We start from the raw sequence: 22032 nt of genomic DNA, 5'->3' as shown, positions 1-22032 counted from the left end.
ACCAAGATAAAATATAGATAATGACGCTGTGCATATACAAATGAAGCTCAGTATAAGCATCATAAAGGGCCTGTGATACAATATCACAATATAATATTATCATATACGTAATCACGTAATTACGTGATACTGAGCCTTTGTGTGTGTGTGTGTGTGTGTGTGTGTGTGTGTGTGTGTGTGTGTGTGTGTGTGTGTGTGTGTGTGTGTGTGTGTGTGTGTGTGTGTGTGTGTGTGTGTGTGTGGCAGCAATACTTCCGTACATTTCTCAGTAAAACCATGAATCTGAAAATGAAAACGTTTTTGTTGAATCCACAGTTTTGGAGATACAAACTTTTCAATCGGCAGGAAGAGCAAGAAAATGGTGAACAATGTACCCTAACTGAATTGAATATTATATTCTACCTAACATTTGTGCTTGTAGCTACATTAGTCTACATCTATTTTTTTATATTCACCACCGAATGTGTTCCCCAAACATAAAAAAATACAATTCCTTTTCTATTGGTTTCAATTGATTCAGTGTGTGCATTGCTTTTATCAAATTTTTATTCCTAGGAATAAAGGTAGTCATGAACAAAACTGAAAAATGACTAATGTAATGTGTGCAAATGTTGAGCAACTTTATTCTGAAAAGTACTCAGACTGAATTTTCACCTCCCCCTGGTGGTCTGTAGAGGGCACTGCAGAGACTGGCAGCCTCACGTCTCCTCCAATCCTCTGCAGGAGGAACAACTAAAGAGCCGAGCGTCAGCCGAGAAACACGAAGACTGTCGACGTGACTCGGGCGTGCAGAATGCATGGCAGTGCGGTGAGGGCTTGATACGTCACTAAAACCGGAAACTAAAATATATTTAGAAATAAAAGCTGTTTCATATATGAAAACACAATATGTGATCTGATGGTACACTGTCTACTTTATTTAAGTTTCACTCAATGAAACTGAGCTCTGACAAATATTCAGATTTTAGAAAAAGTAGATCCTAGGCCTACAACATACTCTATTAAATAAAAATCCTGCATTCGAAATCAAATTACAAATGGTTTAGCAACATACAGTATATATATATCTATATATATATATAAAACACTAATATCTATATGTATTAATTTGTACTAAAAGTAAGTGATCATTATGCAGAAGGCCTATTACTGAATCTAATCTTCTGTAATAATGGATTACAATTATTGATGTATCACCGTTATGTTGCTTGCAGGTGGTAAAGTTTAAACGTATTGTTTATTAAAAGTTGGTCATTTTATAGTCCAAATGATAATGCAATTGTTGATTTATAGTTTGTATTTTTGATCCGAATGGATCTTTATCTATTTTGTTCTGAATCGAAAGTGCTATGGTGGAGTAATGATGGCCTCTGATTTGAGAAAAGTAGAAAGTAGCATTAACTTAGCAAGTACCTTGAAACAACACTCAATTACGATACTTGAATTAAATAAGTTTTTTTCTGAAACTGCCAAAAAGCTAAGGCACGTCTTTGAATACATGTAAAGACCAGAGGTGGAAGAAGTACTAGGATTTTGAAAGAAAGTAAAGTACCAGAGTTTATTATACTCTGTTAAAGTAAAATTGCTGTATTCAAAAGGTTACTTAGGGAAAAGTACAACAGTATTAGCATCAAAATGCACTTAAAGTAACTACAGTAATGCAGAACACATAGAAATGTATTACGGACCGTTTTTGTCAGGTTAAGTAAAACACCTCAAAAACGTACTTAAGTACAGTACTTGAGTAAATATACTTAGTTACTTAACATTACTGGTAAAGACAATACAATGAATATTGATCGATCTACTTACGCCTTTGATGTGAGTCAGACCTTTATTTTGTAGTATGACCGGAAACAGCGTCTTCTGACAGCTGTAGGTCCAGCTTGACTCAGTTGGGTGTTGTGTTGTGTTGCATGTGGACAAACAGAAACAGAGCTCCCAGCAGACATGGAGGACAGAGAGGACAGCGGCCCGGTCAAACGGTAGGACCGCTGACTGACACACGTTAGTGTGTTTAACACCGAGCAGTGTGTGTGTGTGTGTGTGTGTGTGTGTGTGTGTGTGTGTGTGTGTGTGTGTGTGTGTGTGCGTGTGTGCGTGTGTGCGTGTGTGCGAGTGTGCGAGTGTGCGAGTGTGCGAGTGTGCGAGTGTGCGAGTGTGTGTGTGTGTGTGTGTGTGTGTGTGTGTGTGTGTGTGTCGTGCTGTGTGTGTTAACTGTAACTTTCCCAGCCTCAGACAGCCATTAACAAAAACAGCGACCATAGTTCAGGCTGAGCATTATGATAACAGAGGCATTATGGAAGTATTCACGTCACAATAAGTATCTTAATGATGGATTCATGTGCTCAGACACATGTCTGTGAGATCTGCAATTACTGCACTAAACACTGATTTTGAGTACCAGAGTGTAGGAATACTCTGTCACAGTAAAAGTCCTGCATTCTAAATGTTCCTCCAGTAAAAGTAGAAAGTACTCTCATCTAAATGTACTTAAAGTAGAGACAGTAAAAGTAGTCATTGTTTGATTGGTCCATTTCAGAATAATATCTCTGATATGTTTTATAATGATTGATCATTAAAGTGTTCTCAGAGCTGGTAAAGGTGCAGCTAGTTTGAATGGCTTTGTATACTGCAGGGTAGCTGCTGAATTTACTCCAGGTGAACTAAAGTCTGATTTAAGGGCTGATCATATTTACCATCATTAATCCAGATCTGTAAAGAAACTAAAGGGATTAAATACATGTAGTGGAGAAAAAGTACAACATTTATCCTTAATTGTAGTGGAGTAGAAGTACACAGTAGCATAACATTTAAATAGTCAAGTTTTAAGTCTCTCAAAATTGTACTTAAATACAGTACTTCAGTAAATGTACTTAGTTACTTTACACCACTTGCTTCCTACTTCATGTACCTTATACATTTAAGTTAAGGTATTCTACTTTTAGTTAACATTGTGTGCTACTTTATACTTTTACACCACACCAAATACTATATTTTATTGATACATAAAGCAATAAGATCTATCACATTAAAGTGATGAACAGGATAATGCATCAATAGTTAGTGAATAATATAAGAAATATTATTTTAAAATGGGCTGTTCTGCATAGATGTACTTGAACTTTTGGTACTTGAAATGTATTTTGATTCTAATACTTTTGTGGTACCATTAAAATGCAGAATACTTTTCATTCTGGTATTTCAATGTTCACATTAGTAAAAGATGTTCCTTTTTCTCGTGATACTGAATAAACCGGTGGTTTGTTTGTGGTTCTTACTGTTGAGCTACAATCATTATAGGATCAGTTGTGATATGACTTTAACCTTCTTGCATTATCTGTGTTTAATATGTGTTTAGTGTCCTGTGTTCTTATTATTTGGTCCACAGAAGTGATCTAATGCTCTTATATTTATATTGTACTTTTTTTAATCATGTCCTGCAGACATATGTAGATAGCTGCTGTGAGTTCATGTGTTGTTGTTTTTTGTGATGTTGTGTTTTAATATGTATTCCAAATTGGCAAGTAAAAAAAAAAGGAATCCTGATGCTCTTGACAATTTACAATAGAGTGAGAATATTATTTCCTCTGAGCTCTCAAAGTCCTTAAAACCTTTGTTATCATAAAGTAATCCTAATCCTATTCTAGCGCCACATACACAAAGTAAGGACATGTTCGTTCTTGTCTTTTGTAAACCTGCCTCTCAACAAGTCATCCTCTACCTAAGGCCATGTTTGGCCCATGATGGCAGAGAGGACACAGTTTTAAAGTAGGAAGTCTAAAGTTTGTAGTTAATAAGATATACAGTTAGTGCTACAGTTGTCTTTATGTTGATTTACAGTATAGATTCAGTGTTAGAACACCGAATCTGAACAGCTGTAATGCTTCTTCTTGACAGGCATGTGGGTGGAACGCCTGCAAAGATGTATCCTTAGCTGACCCCTGAAGCATGGTGGTGTTTCTTCAGGTCGCATGTGTTTACAATACAGGGAAAGCTTAAGTTTCCATTTGTTTGCATCTCTTGTAAAGATGAGGCTGCTGAATCATAATTTCTAACTGTCACAACAACTGTTTATAGGGCTGAAATTATAAGTCTATTAATAAATGAACATAAAATCAACACTTCTCAACTTACTTTTTCTTATGTTGTAGAAAACTTATGTTGGCAAAATAAATTGTGTTGACTTAATGCCAAACCTTTGGTTGACCACTCGATAATTAAAACAGGCTTTAATCTCTTCCTCTTTTTTGTCAAAATAAAGTGGAAATCTTCAGTTTAAAGTTCCAAAATCGAGTGAAAACAGCTCCTACTTTCTGCTGCCTGGTTCAGTTTGTTTAATGTGTTCAGGAAGTGCTTCTAGAGCAACCTAGACATTTGTGAACATAGCCCTTGCTATTGAGATGCTAAACCAGAGTCATTAATACTAAGCCCTTAAATCTACATCTGTCTGTGAGTTAGTATATTTTATTTTTGACTTGTGTTTGTAACTGTTTGTGAATGAACTGAAGTGGGTTAAACTGCTGTTTCCCTCACTGACAGACTTATTCAGCACAGATTTGAATCAGTGTGGATAGCTCCGACCAGTCTGAACCTGTTTTGCATATTAACTGCATGGATGTACCCAGTCCTGTGCCAACATGAAACTAAATAGTGGTTTGGATTCCGTCCAAATGTGGATGATTATTTAGTCTCCTGTCTGTAAGACTTCCTCTTATGTGCCAGGCTGTGTACATCACACACTAGGACATAGTGAACTTGAAGGACAAATGAAATATCTCTCAACTTAATTTGAGTTTCTGTCCCATAATTAGGCAGACACAAACTGAACTGAAACACAACCATTGATTGTTTATCATTTAGTATAGCGGGGGTTATTATATTTGACATAGACATCACACAGGCATTAGAATTGTAACATCCCTTTATGCACAAGGACACTGAGAATATCAACATATGTCTGTTTGCTCACTCAGTCCAAAGTATATTGGCTTCATTGTAGTCCAAAAGCCAGCGCCAGTGGGAATACCAGTGGAGGTCATATGTGGTTGTGTGGGTGTGTGTTTGTGTGCAGAATGCCGTCACACACTCTGAGTTTACAAAAAGCGGCCTGCATTTCCTCACTCTTTTTGTTGGGGAACAGGATGTACCAACGCAAACAGGGCTCAGCTTATTGTGTCATTCCAGTTTAATATGCATAAGGACAGGTGTGTGTGCACGAGGACATCATGTTCTCTGTCAATGCATGCCGTTCAAACACACCTACTGTACAGAAAACATTGTATGTCGGTTTTTGTATTTTGGCCTGCAGTGTGGGTGTGTTCTACCCTTGTACACACTTGAGCAGGACTTGTTTTTTAACAAACAGCTACTCGGCTTCAGTAACCACATGTTGTTCTCCAGTGTACATCCAGTGCTTTCAAATGTCTTAAACACACACACACACACACACACACACACACACACACACACACACACACACACACACACACACACACACACACACACACACACACACACACACACAGATTGTGCAATAAGAAATGGTGGCCAAGAATCAGTGCTCACTCACTGTACACTGTGTTCTCTGTAGCTCCTCCCTGCTAGCTCCTTGTGCTGAGAGAGAGAGAGAGAGAGAGAGAGAGAGACAGAGAGAGAGATTATTATTTATTATTATTAGAGTTATTATTAGCAGCTGCACTATTACCAGTGGTAGTACTGGTTTGTTTTTGTACAGATAAAGCCATTCAAAAGGAAAGTTTGTGTTTTTTTACATAATGTTCAGTTTCCAGTATGTGGTGCGTGCTGGGAACAAGCTGTGGGTAGTAATCACCAAACATATTATAACAATATTTTATATTTAATATGATGATATTGTGATTTTTAAACATTTTGTGATATTTACTCATTTATTTGAGTCCTGCTGCTCTCTACAGACAAAAGGAACCAACACATTTATTTTGACTTGCCATATGAGCAGGTTTCTCATTCCTTACTAGCAACTGTGGATTTTGGCAGCAAAATTGACGATCTACAGCAGTTGATTCTATGCATATTTAATATTTTATCAATATCTAATAAAGAAAAATAGTTCAAATATACAGTCAGCAGGACTGGGCCATCTTTACTGAACGTATGACGATGTGAAACATGGCGATGGATACGGTTGTTAAGGAAGCAGTGCTACTTCAGGATTGATTTTGTAATAAATATTCAGCTCTCTTTGTACTCTCGCTGCACCTCTGTACAGATTCATCCATCTCCCCATCTCTTTAAATTGTGTCGGGGTCAGTGGGCGATGACATCACAGATGGATGCTGTGATCCTTCATTGGTCGACCCTCAGTTCAATGAAATAAATAAAGCTCCTCACTTATCTCAGGTAATAGTACCGGAGGTAGCAGCAACAGTAGTATGTTTTGTGGTAATGTAGTTTATAACTGTAGAACTGTAGTAGAATAATTAACAGTAGTGGTAGAGTGCAGTAAAACCTCTCCTAGAAAAAATCTATGTTATTGTCTGCAGTTATGAAATGATTAACTAATTCCAGTTGCAGTGAGGCCAACATTAGAACAAAGTCTATTGGATCATGGGAAAAGCTTTTATAAAGTGACAGAGCTACCGTTTTAAAATTCCGATTTGCTGCCAGCCTCCTGTGAGCTGCGATTTTTGAAATTGCTTTGCATGACTTTAATGTGGGTTTGTCTCCTGTCATCACACATATAGAAAATACTTTTTAATTGAGGTATGAAGATATGCTGCAGGCATGATGGGCATCATCCCCCTCTATTTCAGCCCTGTTCCTGAAGCGCTGATTCTGTGACTGTAGCTTTAAATGAACTAGCTACTGCTGGCCACGCCCCTTTAGAGCTGCTGCTGGCCACGCCCCTTTGGAGCGTCATGATCTCTCCTCTGAAGAGTTTTCTACCGGGAGAAACTCAGCTAAACGCTGCTGTGATTAAACGCCATATTATGTTCCAAACCACATCCAGCATTATTTCTGAAACAGTATGGAGCTCAAACGTTTCTTTCTCTCGGTTTACCACAAGGACAGGACCTTTATATTACACACAGTCTACAGTACAGCGTTAGCTCTGAGTGTTAGCATGCTTGCTAATATAAACACAGACAATAATACTTACAGAACACGTGGCACATTGTTTCTGATACAGCACATAGCTTGTTCTTTCTCAGTGTTACCACTAGAACAGAGACATTATATGTATTACAAACAGTGATGGGCAAGTTACTTCCAATATGTAATACAGTACATATTACTTATTACTGTCTTTTTAAAGTAATAAGTTACATTACATTATTACTGTCTCTGAACTGTAATGCGTTACACTACTTTTGCGTTACTTTGAGTTACTTTGACCAAAATAACTGCAAAAATATGGCTTTAAATGCTCAAATGTAGTTTATTGCAGCTCATTAATTAAAGTTATCTATGGCAGTATGCGGAAATTAACGTACTCTCTTTTTAAGTGTGCTAAATAATATGTGATACCGGTAACATGACGTCTCTGTGTGTTATTAATAACATGTTAGTGGAGCCTCTGCACGGCCCTGTAACCTGCTGTATATGAACGAGTCTCTATTCAACGTTAGCTCACCTTATCATTGGTGTGTTAACGGGGATTTGGCTGACAAGCTTTCTAAAAGCCGGCGATTCCACAGAGGACAGAGGCTGCAGATCTTCAACACTCTGCCACAAGTCTCTGAACTTCCCTGGGTTCAACCAGCAGACCCAGAGAAAGTGACCTTCTGTTGCTTGGGCCTGCGCTCACTCCTGTCTCTTTCTTTTCTTTTCTCTGAGCCTGCAGCTCTGCACTGTGAGCCTGCAGCTCTGCATTGTGAGGCTGCAGCTCTGCATTGTGAGCCTGCAGCTCTGCATTGTGAATCTGTTTCTGCAGCCCTCTTAACCAATAGTAAACAGGCTTACTGAGTTACTATTCTACCTGCACAATTATTTCTCTGGTGTCAGAATGTCTCGTGATGTTTGTGAACCCTTAAAAACAAAACACCACAATCATGTCGGGTTCAAATGTGCTGTAACTGCATTACTGAGAATTGTAACGGGTATTATATTACCCACATTTCAAAAGTAATGCGTTATATTACTGCGTTACAGCTAAAAGTAATACATTGCTGTAACTCCGTTACTTTTGTAACGCGTTACACCCAACTCTGATTATAAATATAACAACTTTACTCTAAGTCCCTCCTGCAGACATCCTGCTGAACACACATACACACACACACACACAGCTGGGTGGGGATTCAGCTTTACGATTGTATGGGGGACGATAGGTTGGGACATGTCACGGTGGGGGGGGTGTTGCCAGGAGTTCAATGTAAAGCCAGCCCACATTTTGGTTATGACGTCATAACCGAAGCAAATCTGGATCAGCTCGTTTGTACCCCCGTTTTTAGAGATGTGGGTAAGGAGGAAAAGAGAGAGTGTTTTATTTTCTGAAACTTTGTGAGTCTCCTTACACACCAAGGACATATATTTAAGACATCAAAAAGTGCATTTTGCATAATTGGGGACCTTTAAATTTGAGTCATCCTCTGAGTGGTGATGTAGTGAATGTGTCCCTTTATTATTGCTGGTTATTTCCTTTTATTTAAACCACTGTATAACTTCTTTATCTGCAGATTAGTAGTAAGCATGTAGATTTAGAGATAGATACTTTATTTATGCCAAGTTGGGAAATTGTTGTTTTTTCACAGCAGCATTTTGACAGTCAATATACAGGACTTACAAATATACTTAAAACATAGAATGAAATACGAATACAAAATAATTAAACATAAAAAATTAAAATAAAAAAATATATACAAATTCTCAGTAAATAATACAAACATAAACTAAACTATAAAACTGTCGAAATTAAAGGTGGACATTGTGGTTTATACAAACAATAGAAATAATCGAAAAATAAGACATTTAAGTGGCAAAAAAACAACAAATCAACCAACACACTGGGAGTCGCTGCCACTAGAAGTTTGAAGTTTGAAGCAGCAGCAGTTCAATATCAAACTTCACTTCACTACAGTCAGTATTTCTTTTCTTGGAGTCTCGATTTCATTTGACATTGATTTTGAATTCAGAACATGGAGCTGCTAATTTCAGCATCAATCTGCTGTGGACTTAAAAAATGGCTGTGTGGGAAAGGCATGAACGCAGAGTTCAGTGTGGATAAGAGTTTGTATATATAATTTGTTTAGAACAGCTTATTACATGAAACAATTTGACCCCCAACACTAGTACAATATGCCCATAATATTCCATTATATATTTGACATCCTATTTGTTGTTATATTTCTATACTTCTCTTTGTATTATCTTCAATAACATGATTAAACATATCAAACTATATTGTGTTAGTGCTCCACTGCAGTATTTGCATCAATATAATCATTATATTCTTTTTTATTTTTGTTCATATTTATACAGTTTGCATTTTTTTTTATCTTTGAGTTTTTACTCATCTTATTATGATTTCACTATTTTACATTCTCTTTATCCCCATATTGGCTGCTTTGTGGCGAAACGTGCGTGAATGAAAGAGAAATGAAGCCCTGTTTTTGTCCGCTCAGCACATTTTTTGATACAGACTGATATACACCTGAACATCAGCAGGAGAGGACTCTTTAAAGTAGAGACTCTACATACTGATATACACCTGAACATCAGCAGGAGAGGACTCTTTAAAGTAGAGACTCTACATACTGATATACACCTGAACATCAGCAGGAGAGGACTCTTTAAAGTAGATGCTACATACTGATATACACCTGAACATCAGCAGGAGAGGACTCTTTAAAGTAGAGACACTACATACTGATATACACCTGAACATCAGCAGGAGAGGACTCTTTAAAGTAGAGACACTACATACTGATATACACCTGAACATCAGCAGGAGAGGACTCTTTAAAGTAGAGACGCTACATACTGATATACACCTGAACATCAGCAGGAGAGGACTCTTTAAAGTAGAGACTCTACATACTGATATACACCTGAACATCAGCAGGAGAGGACTCTTTAAAGTAGAGACTCTACATACTGATATACACCTGAACATCAGCAGGAGAGGACTCTTTAAAGTAGAGACACTACATACTGATATACACCTGAACATCAGCAGGAGAGGACTCTTTAAAGTAGAGACTCTACATACTGATATACACCTGAACATCAGCAGGAGAGGACTCTTTAAAGTAGAGACTCTACATACTGATATACACCTGAACATCAGCAGGAGAGGACTCTTTAACACAGTTGAGCTGAAAAAGTTCACGTTGCTGGAGCAGGAACCTCAGATTTGTTGTTGCATGTTAGACCTCTAAGAATCTCAGGTTGCAAAGTGCTATAATTGATTTTCTCCCTCCCCCAACTGAAGGAGCAGTTCAGATCAGAGGAAGCTGCGCTCTCGTGATGCAGCCAGGTGCAGGCGCAGTCAGGAGACGGAGGTGTTTTACGACCTCGCCCACACTCTGCCACTCCCCCGTCGAGTCCGCACCCACCTGGACAAATCGACCATCATGAGGGTCACACTCAGCTTCCTGCGGATGCAACACCTCCTCCGCCCCGGTAAGAAGAACCTCAGATGGTAATCTGACCTTACAGAACCAGAACGTTGCATATTCTTAGCCTTTGAAAAAAAAAGACAGTTTAGTAATGATAAGAATATAATTTGTAATGCAGGGTGTTTCTAAGTTTGCACAAACACTGTTGTTCATGTAGCGTGTGTCTTTCTTGCCTCTTGGTTTGTATTTGTTATTTGCTGTTTTAGCCACACTAGCAGCTAATTTATAGTCTGCAGGCCAACATAACATTGTTTCCAACCTTAGGGTTTTTTTGTGAGCACTGTCTTATTTTAAGAACAAGCTCTCTGACACTTTGCATGTTAAATATTAGGGGTTTTATTTCCTTTAACTTTGTTATACTGCTGGTATGAGTTGGCTCAGTGATTTTCTGTTCCCTCAGGTGTGAGAGCAGAGTTATTAAATGATCAATAATAAAATGACGAAGCAGAATTTGTATTACTATAGATGCATTAGGATTTTGAATTGTGGCTCTGCTGACAGCTGTGTTCATACCTGTTGATAATCCAACCAGCAGTGAAAATATTAACCAAGGCTGTTCTGTCATCAAAGATACCGCAGGGAGGAGAGACGAGTCTGAAGAAGAGGAGGAGCAGGAGGAGGAAGATCCGATGGATGCTTTCTATCCTCAGGCTCTCGGTGGCTTCATCATGGTGATGACGGAGGAGGGGGACCTGATCTACCTGACGGAGAACGTCAGCACACACATCGGCATCACACAGGTACATCACAACCTGCATTCACACTACAACAAAAAACGCAACAAAACAAATGACTGCAAACACATCCTGCTTCAGCTGCTGTGTCACTACTGATGAGTCAGCATCAACCTTTCTGTTCACACCTGTCATTCCCCACCCTACCAGCCAGTGTTCCTCCTCACTCTGCAGCAGTTAATGGGAGGACTCATCACTTAAGCAACAAAGAAGTAGGGACTGTTTAAAGTCCTCCGCCGGTGCTTTCAGTTAATTAAACAGTAATAAACGTAAGAAATTGAAACACTTACTATAGGAGAAAAACACTATTATTAAAATAACAGTGTGTTTGTATTGTTTTCTTAATTGGAGTTGGTGTGTGACTGTAAATGGAACAGAGAGGAGCCGTCCAGTAAATCTATTCCTGGATCTGTTGTTGTTTGCTGTTTACAGCTGGAGCTGCTGGGTCAGAGTGTTTATGACTTTGTTCATCCGTGTGATCAGGAGGAGCTCAGAGACCTGCTCACTACACGTCCAGGTAACATCTAGATTGAAGCATACTACACCTTTTATTTTTAAATATAACCTTTCTCTGCATTAAAAAGCTGTTTAACACAGAGAAGTGGGGTGTTGTTTTGTCCATAAGACTTTAAAAATGTGTTGGGATTTTGATTCTAAAATGAGTGCTGCTTTCAGGTTTACGTAAGAAACCACTGGCAGAGCAGCCGAGTGAGAGAAACTTCTTCCTGAGAATGAAGACCACGCTGACCAACAGGGGGCGCACTATCAACATCAAGTCTGCTGCCTGGAAGGTTCAGTGTTACCTGCAACTATAGCAACACATGTCCAGCTTTACTTATGCCTGAAGTTATATTTCCTGTATTTAAAAAACTTCTGTAAGCATCAAGCTGTAGACTGGAGCTTTGTTTTCATGTGTCACACAAGGGAGGAAAAAGAAATCTGCTTTTCCCAATTTTTTTATTCTGAAGCACTAGAAAATGTTTAAGACTGTGATGAGAATACATTAAACTAGTAGGCTTCTGCACTGATCCGGAACATTTGGGGCAAGATTTACAAATTAGGGGGCTCTTTTAAATATAGTAATTTGTGCCTAACGTTGCTGTTTTCATTTAAATTGCTTAATAAAGGTTTTGGATACTAGCATTAATTGCTAAATATATATATGTCATTATTTTTATATTTTTAATCTTTGGGTTTTTTTTATGCCTTGAACCTATTCTGACAATGTATATAGTACCATACTATCTGCAAGTCAGATATATGATAAAGAAGTTCAGTACTTTGATCAGATATTTCCTGAGTAATTCTTAAGACAGACTATGTGTTTATTGACATTTCACATTGCTACTTTTGATTTGTCTGTCTTTAGGAACAAATGTTTAGTTTTCAGTAAATGATCGATAAAGCATTGTGTTGGAATGTGCATTTAAGTAAGCTAAAAAAAGGATATCCTCTTCCCAGCTCCCCCATGTTGAACCTTCCCTCCATCCTGCAGGTTCTCCACTGTACGGGACACCTCCGTCAGCTGGACGGTGGCTCAACGTCGTCCCCTGCAGGCAGAATGATGACCCTGCTGTGTGAACCCATCCCTCACCCGTCCAGCGTGGAGTTCCCTCTGGACACCTGCACCTTCCTCACCCGCCACAGCATGGACATGCGCTTCACACACTGCGAGGGCAGGTAGGACGAATTGTACCGTCCCTGACCTTTCACCCCCCTGTGGATGCAGGGCAAGAGAGAACAGAGGTTTTCCTTTTGGGAATAAAGAAAATCACATCACAGAGAGAGAATGGAGAGAGGGAGAGAAATCTAGCTTTTCTAATTCTAATTCTTCTGTTGTTTTTCTTCCATCTTCCTGTTTCCAGGGTGACAGAGTTGGTGGGATACAAACCTGAAGATCTGATTGGCCGCTCAGCCTACGAGTTTCATCATGCACTTGACTCTCATCACCTCAACAAGAGCATGCACACACGTGAGTATCAGTGTGTGTGTGTGTGTGTGTGTGTGTGTGTGTGTGTGTGTGTGTGTGTGTGTGTGTGTGTGTGTGTGTGTGTGTGCGTGTGCGTGCATGCTTTTCCAGGAATAAAGACAGTGGACATCTAAATACAGCTTAAATCAATACTAAAACTGACTATAAGGCACACCGTGTTGCTTCAGTTGTTTTTCAACTTTACTTTAATATAGTTATCTGTAAAAACTACCTTAAAAAGTATAGAAAAGGTGTACCAATACATAGACGTGCTTTTGAAAAACAAAATGTATCCCTTAGCTGCTTTGGTACATCCATGCAACCATCCCTAAAGAAACAGTGCCAAATCCGTAATATATATTTATCCTCTTACTTGCAATCTGATTTATTAACCTAGACTGTTGTGCTGTGAGTTGAGGGGGAGGGGTGCATTTTCTCAGCTAGTTAATATTCCAGGTAATCGGAAAAATCGAGTAAACGATTGAAAGTCATGATAAGAATTTAAATTTTGATCTGATGAATATACCAAAGAGACTGTAGTAACAGATATTAGAAATGGTGTCTATAAAATGTTGTATTTTCAGTAGCTGCTTCATTTTAGCTTTTGTTTAAACACTTACGCTTCTTAATTATTTTTCTTTTAAGGATTTAAAGTTATTTGAGCCCACAGAAATGTTTAGCATCTTTATTTATCACAAAGCAGACTGAGAATGAGTCAGCACAGACAGTAACATCATTGTGTCAGTGCTAATAATGCTAACGCTACAATCTGCTCTGTGTCCATCGTTTTGTCCCCCGTCCCTCTTCTTCTTTACGTCCCTCTCTGCTGTAGTGCTGTCCAAAGGTCAGGTGAGCACCCGACATTACCGCTTCCTGGCGAACGGTAGCGGCTTTGTGTGGGCGGAGACTCAGGCCACCGTCCTCTACAGCAGCAAGACGTCCCAGCCCGAGGCCGTGGTCTGCCTCAACTTCATACTCAGGTGAGAATCAGAGCCATATCAGCATCATCAGGAGCTGGTGTGGTAGTTTTACTTACTGACGACTGTTCTCTCTGTCCAGGGGGATTTGTATTTGAGATTGACTTCCATAGTGCTTGCTGATCTACAATTTATTTTCTCTGTAGTCTAAAAAGAAAACTGTAAAAACAAGGTCCTGCCCAGAGAGCGAGGGCAGAGCCAGTATTTTAGGTTTGTAACAGAAGACGTGGGAAAGGATGAAGTGTAGAGTTACGTAACTGTTACATCAGTCTTCAGAAACTATTTTCTCTCTTTATCCACTCTTCATGTTCTGCCTCCTCTTCCTGTCTGCAGTGGTGTGGAGCAGCCAGACGTGGCTTTCTCCGTGGAGCAGACCCGCTGTGGCCGGCTGCCTGAAGCTGAGCCCCCCTCATCAGCACTACCACCAGAGGATTCTGGGATTTCTGACTTCAGCCAGTCAGACCCCAACAGTGAGCGTCTCATCAGCAACGCACAGTCTGAGGACGCGGGTTTGATTCCCAGCCCCGTCGTAGAGCTCTTCTCCAAAGTGGAGGAGGAGCTTCTCAAGGAGGCTTCAGAGGCAGAAGACCTCATCGCCCCGCTGACAGGAGGTGAGACTTTTATATCCACTGAGCACCAGTGACATGCTTCTGTTTGTCTGCCAGGACAAAATGGGAACTAGCGATAATGATCTTGTAAAATACCACAATGCATTTTATACATTCGTTCAACCGTTAGCATGTGGTATCTTCTTCTGCTTTTAAATTAGAAAGCCTTATAGATTATTTTAAAAATAATGTTTTACCTAAGGCTCATCGTGCTGACTGAGTAGTGACTGTATTATCAAAAAGATTTAGAGTTTATTTTATTAGGGATTTATTTTATCTCAAATGTTTTCCTTACACTTTATCACTTCTTTAAGTGTCAAACCAGCAGATGGTGCTAAAACATATACTGTAAATAATCCCACGTAAATTAAACAGCGAGGCACATTTAGAAATGTGTCTCTGGGCAGTTAAATTAAATATATCTCATCTTTCATCGTGATGCACAGGCACTCCCACGGTGCTCTGCTTTACTTGGAGCAAATGTCCATTAAAAATGAGCAGTTGTATTAAATCTCAGAGCCATTCAGTGCCTTCTTCAACATCCAAACCAGCATGTATCAGTGGCAGCTCGGATGTTCTGTTTTTATCTACAACCCTTTCTGTTTTCTGTCTCAGATTTTGTGGAGCTGTCGTTCTGCAGTCCCTGCAGTCAGTTCTCTGTGCCGGAGCACCCTGAGGACCTGTGCTCCCCCCAGCTGCTTCAGCTGCTCAAACCCATCTTCAGCCCCATCACTCTACCTTCCTCATCCTCACCTGAGGCTCAGCTGGTATATACCACCCTGAAATGTTTTAAAACTATGAAAGTGTTAGTATCTGTCTGATTTCCCTTTGTCCTCTCTCCTCTGTCCCTCAGAGCCCCTGTGAGGAGGTGACGGACACCAGCATGGTGGAGAAGCTCTTTGCTCTTTGTCCAGGAGATGTTCAGGAGGGAGAAACACTGGAAGTAAGAGCAAACATAAAAATGACGTTCTTTTAGCAGTTCAGTTTTCCTTTCACTTCTAGTGGAATTATGTTTTGAACTTTTAATTTTCGGACTTTTAATTTGAAAAGGTTAAAATCTTGTTTTTATACAAATCCTTGCTATCAGGAAACCTTTTGTCACACAAACATTCAACAGTTGGGACAAAAATGTGGGGGGAAATTAGTTTAGTTTAGTTGAGATGTTTTACATCTGATATGCTATTCCAGCTAACCAGCATACTGTTAACAGATGAAAAAAATGATTTGGAATATATATGCTTGAACCATGATTTTTTTTAAATAAATGTATTATGTTCTGTGCAGACAAAATGAGGCTGTGAAAGTGTACTTTCTGTCTGAACATGTCTCAGCTGTTTGTGCACAGCTTAATGTCTCTGTCTCTGTGAGCAGGAGGTGATGGATCTGGATATGTTGGCTCCGTATATCTCTATGGACGATGACTTCCAGCTGAGCGTCCTCAGCAGTCTGCCGGAGGACGACAAACCCTCCTCCTCCTCTAAAGCGCACTCTGTGCAGCCTGCAGACACAGCCAGCAGGAAACGGTAGGAACACAGACCTGACTAAAGAAACAGTACAGTGCTTTTGTCTTATTCATTCAATACGAATGAAAAGCTTTTCTGACCATCTTTCTGGTTTGATTTGTTGCACAATGAAACAGAGCAGCAGAAACACAACTTCAAAAAAGGGAAGCAAGTTGTGCTTGTGAGATAAACAAATGTAAGTCCTGGAGGGTTATAGAACGAGGAACATAAATGGAGCAATAATAAGTATGTCCATTTATTATGAAATGTCTAAAAGAGGCCCTCTTCTGCTTTTTGGGGTTTCCCCTCTCTTGTAGTGCAGAAAACGCCTCCATTCCACTCCTTTGTTTACATCTGTAACATAGTGACATCACTATGTAACACTTACGCTTCCATTGGCTAGCACTCCAACTCATTGTCCATGATAAACTAAGGGGCGGGACATCTCTAAGCAGTTGACCAATCACAACAGAGCCGGCCTTCTAACCGATCAGAGCAGACTGGCCTCTGGTTTCAGACAGAGGGTGAAAAGAGGTGCTGCAGCACAGGCTGTATGAGAAACATAAAGAGCTTTTTGAACATTAAAGCATGGAGACATGTCCCAGAAGAGACACTACATACTGATATACACCTGAACACCAGCAGGAGAGGACTCTTTAAAGTAGAGACACTACATACTGATATACACCTGAACACCAGCAGGAGAGGACTCTTTAAAGTAGAGACTCTACATACTGATATACACCTGAACATCAGCAGGAGAGGATTCTTTAAAGTAGAAACACTACATACTGATATACACCTGAACATCAGCAGGAGAGGACTCTTTGAAGTAGAATCACTACATACTGATATACACCTGAACATCAGCAGGAGAGAACTCTTTAAAGTAGAGACTCTACATACTGATTTACACCTGAACATCAGCAGGAGAGAACTCTTTAAAGTAGAGACACTACATACTGATATACACCTGAACATCAGCAGGAGAGGACTCTTTGAAGTAGAAACACTACATACTGATATACACCTGAACATCAGCAGGAGAGGACTCTTTAAAGTAGAGACTCTACATACTGATATACACCTGAACATCAGCAGGAGAGGACTCTTTAAAGTAGAGACTCTACATACTGATATACACCTGAACATCAGCAGGAGAGGACTCTTTAAAGTAGAGACTCTACATACTGATATACACCTGAACATCAGCAGGAGAGGACTCTTTAAAGTAGAGACTATACATACTGATATACACCTGAACATCAGCAGGAGAGGACTCTTTAAAGTAGAGACTCTACATACTGATATACACCTGAACATCAGCAGGAGAGGACTCTTTAAAGTAGAGACTCTACATACTGATATACACCTGAACATCAGCAGGAGAGGACTCTTTAAAGTAGAGACTCTACATACTGATATACACCTGAACATCAGCAGGAGAGGACTCTTTAAAGTAGAGACTCTACATACTGATATACACCTGAACATCAGCAGGAGAGGACTCTTTAAAGTAGAGACACTACATACTGATATACACCTGAACATCAGCAGGAGAGGACTCTTTAAAGTAGAGACTCTACATACTGATATACACCTGAACATCAGCAGGAGAGGACTCTTTAAAGTAGAGACTCTACATACTGATATACACCTGAAAGAGGGCAGAAAATGTCCTCACAGTGCCTGGCAAGTGGAAAGTTAAATGAACGGTAATACTCTTTTTGATTTAAAACGTCATAATGAAAATGTATCCTGTGTGGCACCACAGGAAATACTTAGTTGTGAAATGGTTTAACCTCTGTATGGTGGTTACTTTGTACCAACACAATGAAACAGATCATCCTCAGCTGCACTTTTGGTTGAGGTCTTACATCAGTTACTACAAAGTGTATAATGCAACTCAAAAACTCTAAAAGACAACAAATGTTCCACTTTATCCTGTCTGTCTGTCTCTCAGGACTCGTCACCCAGATGAGGAGTTGCTGATGATTCAGGACAAGAGACAGAAAGTGGATCCTTCCTCCATAGAAGAGGAACTGCTGCTCAGCCACAGACTGCTGGTGAGGCAGAGGAAACGTTGATAGAATCGGAGGATGAAACCCTCTTTATTAGTCACATACAGTACATGCACACAGCAGAGCACACAGTGAAATTGGTCCTCTGCATTTAACCCATCCTAGTACTAGGAGCAGTGGGCAGCTATTGTGCAGCACCCGGGGAGCAATGGGGAGGGGGGATTGGAGGTGTACGGTGCCTTGCTCAAGGGCACCACAGCAGGGCCTAGGAGGTGACTGAGCCACTGCTGGACTGCTGTTTATGCAGCAGCTTCTCACAAAGACGTTAACAAAGTGCTTTAGAGAGCGAAAGAAAGGGAACCTTAAGGATTCCACTGAATTTAATAATGATTCAACATGTATCTGGAACTAGCTAACCTTTCAGTGATGGGATCAGCAGGAGGATAAATTGAGATGATGGAAGACATTTCTGAGTCTGAGCTTTGTACAGATCAGAGAGCAGAACAGTCAGGAGGAAGTAGTCCCTTTCATTCTGTTTGCAGTGGAATCCCACAGATCACGCGCTCATCAATGCCTGCATGCTTTGAATAGTTCAGAGTAGATTCAACTTCCCTGTAACATTAGATAACTTTTTCTAAAATAGGGCTTATAGTTTAAAGAATGTGTTTCCCAAAATACATTCATTTATTTTAAAGACGTTTGACATTACAAATACCAAAAATGTGCTGACTTGGGTCTATTTTGCTTCCTCTCACATTTTGATATTCCTTAAAATCTCCAGGGCTGTCTGGAGGAAATCAACCAATCAGATTCTTTCCTGCAGCCGGGCCCTGCAGGGCGCAATCAGCTGCTCACAGACAGAGACCCTGTTCTGGGAGCCATACAGGGACTGTGTGATACTGCAGGTATGGTGAACACACACACACACACACACACACACACACACACACACACACACACACACACACACACACACACACACACACACACACACACACACACACACACACACACACACATACACGTTAAATTATAAGCAGGAAGCACAAAAGAGAATCTGTATTACCCTGACGGTAGAACTGTGTTGCTGTCTTTGCATTTGTTTGCTTTGTACAGCCCTTTGAGGCATTTGTTGTGATTTGGGGCTTTAATACATTTGGATTTGATTTGATTTGATTTGTTGAGTGTTTGGCCCCTGGACTGTCGTGGCCCTGAGAGCTAAGATCCAGAAGCCATCTTTGTAAATGTCACCATCAACCAGTAGCTGCAGGTTCTCACTCCAAAACCTGACACAGGCAAGGAATGCGAGCTACTGAGAGCGAAGGTGATGAAACAGAGGGAATGAATATACAGGTTTAAGAACGTGATTGTATCTCTGTGAGCCAGAACACAGCTGGGGGTGGTCTTATGACTCCTGAAATGTACTTCTAATCCATATGGCATGTTATAATCAGGTGTAAATAACACTTTAAAGAATCAGAGTGGAGTTTTTGATGTTGTAAGAGAAGGTCAAAAATATAACGATTTTACAAATATAAAAAAGAAATGCAAAAGAATATAAAACAAACTGCAGTGTATTTTATTTTAAGTGGAGGGCTGTGCAGAAATGTGCAAAATATATTCAGAGGGATGGACATGGCTCACATGATGTTTGTGGGGGGGTGAGAGTCAGTGTCAGAGGGATAAAGGGAGATTACACCTAAATCCTTTGTGAATGAAAAGCTTCTGGAAGATAACGCAGAGGCTGTGATAAATGACGTGTTTTGTCTTTTCCGCCCCTTCCAGTTCTGATGAGGGACATATTCACACCTCGCCCCCCCGACCTGTCTCCTCCTGTCTCTCCAATAACTTGACGTTCCTGACCCTGCTGAGGTGGAAGGTGACTTGTGGGTGAAGCAGGAGGTCAGATCTGCGGTTTGAGTCTACAACCCATCGCTGCCCAATCGATTGATCCCTTCTAAACTTCAAAACAGCAGATGGTGCTAAACAAGATTCTGTAAATCATCCCACACGAGTTAAACAGCGAGACATATCTGGAAAAGTGTCTCTGTGCAGCTAAAGGAACGCATCTTTCAACTTGCTAACATTTGTTCTGTTTCAGTTTCATGGTGATGCGCAGGAACTCCCATAGTGCTCTGCTTTCACTTGGAGCAAATGTCCATAATATACGAGCAGTTTTATAAAAACTCACTGCCATTCAGTGTTTCCTTTTAAAGATACAAAGTAGCACGCGATATCAGTGGCAGCATTCATGTCAGTGGCAAACTTTTCTATACACTCTGTTTATCAATGTTCTCTGTAGACAGTCGTCTATAAATGACTCTTCTTGTTTGTTTTAATCTTCCTGTTGTGTCTGGTGGGCGGAGTTACTTTATCTAACGCACCCTATAGGCTAACGTCAGGCATCAAACTAGGCGTCAGACTAAAAAAAACTCTAAAAAAAATAATGCAGTTAGATTTGATTCTTTTTTACAATGTTGAAGTTTATAATCGGATTGACTTGAAGTACAAACTGCAGCCTCACTTGTTTATGCAGTCAGTAGGATGTCAATAAGACATAGTATTTAGTCGTTTTCTCAGTATGATTTTATTTTCATGACATTGTGCCTCCACATATTCTTGTGTTTTCGTTGCAGTGAAATATTGTGACTTCATTTATTCCCTACATTTAAACTCAAACGACTCTGCTTTATAAAATACAGACTATCAATACTTATCCAAAGTAAAATGTGCTTTTTTGTTAACTTTCAAAAAGTTCTCTGTGACAAATCAAATGTGCTTTCTTTTATTTTTAACATTTTAAACTGAATAAAGCTGATGAAGCAGAGGCTGTGTTGTGATCTGTGTGTAAAGATAATCAACAGAATATTTCATTAAAGTTGTATTATTTTTGTGATCTGCCTTCACGTTAGTGCAGCTCTAAACAGGAAATCACATATGTTTTTAGCAACGATGAACAAAGGATTTTAGCTTGAGAGTTTACTAAAACACAAATGCAGTATTTTTAAATAAATCAATTACTTTACGTATGTTTGGATGCTGATACTTTTTAAATTGGTATTCAGTTGTATTTCTACTTTGGCTTTGGTAAAAGATCTGTATCATCTCAACAAAAGCTTGACCCTGTTATTTATGAAGAGGTCCTTTATATTGAGTGAATTCTGAAGTAGTGACCTTTCACCCACTCTCTTATTAGCTGTTTAGCCAATCAAGAGCCTTGGTAATGTAAGGTGAAGCTGTTCCCATCAGCCCCCTGTAACTGTGAGCCCACCCTGTTATCACTTCTGATGTCACACCCCGGTCACTGGAGGAAGTCCTCAGATTGTAGCAACATGACAGTGTTTCAATTCTTTTACATCTAGTAAAAGACCTTACATAGTAAATATAATAAAGAATAACATCAAAATACAGAAAAGTATTTTCTGCTTGTGAGATAAAAAAAATTCATGGTCTGGAGGGTTATAGAACGAGGAACATAAATGGAGCAATAATAAGTATGTACATTTATTATGAAATGTCTAAAAGAGGCCCTCTTCTGCTTTTTGGGGTTTGCCCTCTCTTGTAGTGCATGAAACGCCTCCATTCCACTCCTTTGTTTACATTTTATGCAGAATGATACA

General features: G+C 39.7%; 1 protein-coding gene across 3 annotated transcripts; it reads left to right on the top strand.

Annotated features, from left to right (window-relative positions):
* The first annotated feature begins 1865 nt into the window (after positions 1-1865).
* hif1al (hypoxia inducible factor 1 subunit alpha, like) lies at positions 1866-21308 on the top strand. 3 transcript variants are annotated; one of them, XM_063906189.1, is made up of 15 exons: positions 1866-1985; positions 10415-10605; positions 11172-11341; positions 11768-11852; positions 12011-12126; positions 12831-13015; positions 13201-13307; positions 14137-14284; positions 14615-14892; positions 15505-15656; positions 15743-15832; positions 16261-16412; positions 18355-18457; positions 19194-19317; positions 20198-21308. In XM_063906189.1, the coding sequence occupies exons 1-15, from the start codon at positions 1951-1953 to the stop codon at positions 20263-20265; spliced, it is 2004 nt and encodes a 667-aa protein (XP_063762259.1). In that variant the 5' UTR covers positions 1866-1950; the 3' UTR covers positions 20266-21308. The 3 variants fall into 3 exon arrangements, with proteins under 3 accessions (XP_063762259.1, XP_063762261.1, XP_063762260.1); XM_063906190.1 differs by having other exon boundaries at positions 1895-1985; positions 10421-10605; XM_063906191.1 differs by lacking the exon at positions 18355-18457.
* Positions 21309-22032: the final 724 nt, after the last annotated feature.

Source organism: Eleginops maclovinus, chromosome 18, assembly GCF_036324505.1.
Source record: "Eleginops maclovinus isolate JMC-PN-2008 ecotype Puerto Natales chromosome 18, JC_Emac_rtc_rv5, whole genome shotgun sequence".
Taxonomy (NCBI): domain Eukaryota; kingdom Metazoa; phylum Chordata; class Actinopteri; order Perciformes; family Eleginopidae; genus Eleginops; species Eleginops maclovinus.
This window is presented reverse-complemented; position numbering and strand designations above follow the sequence as displayed.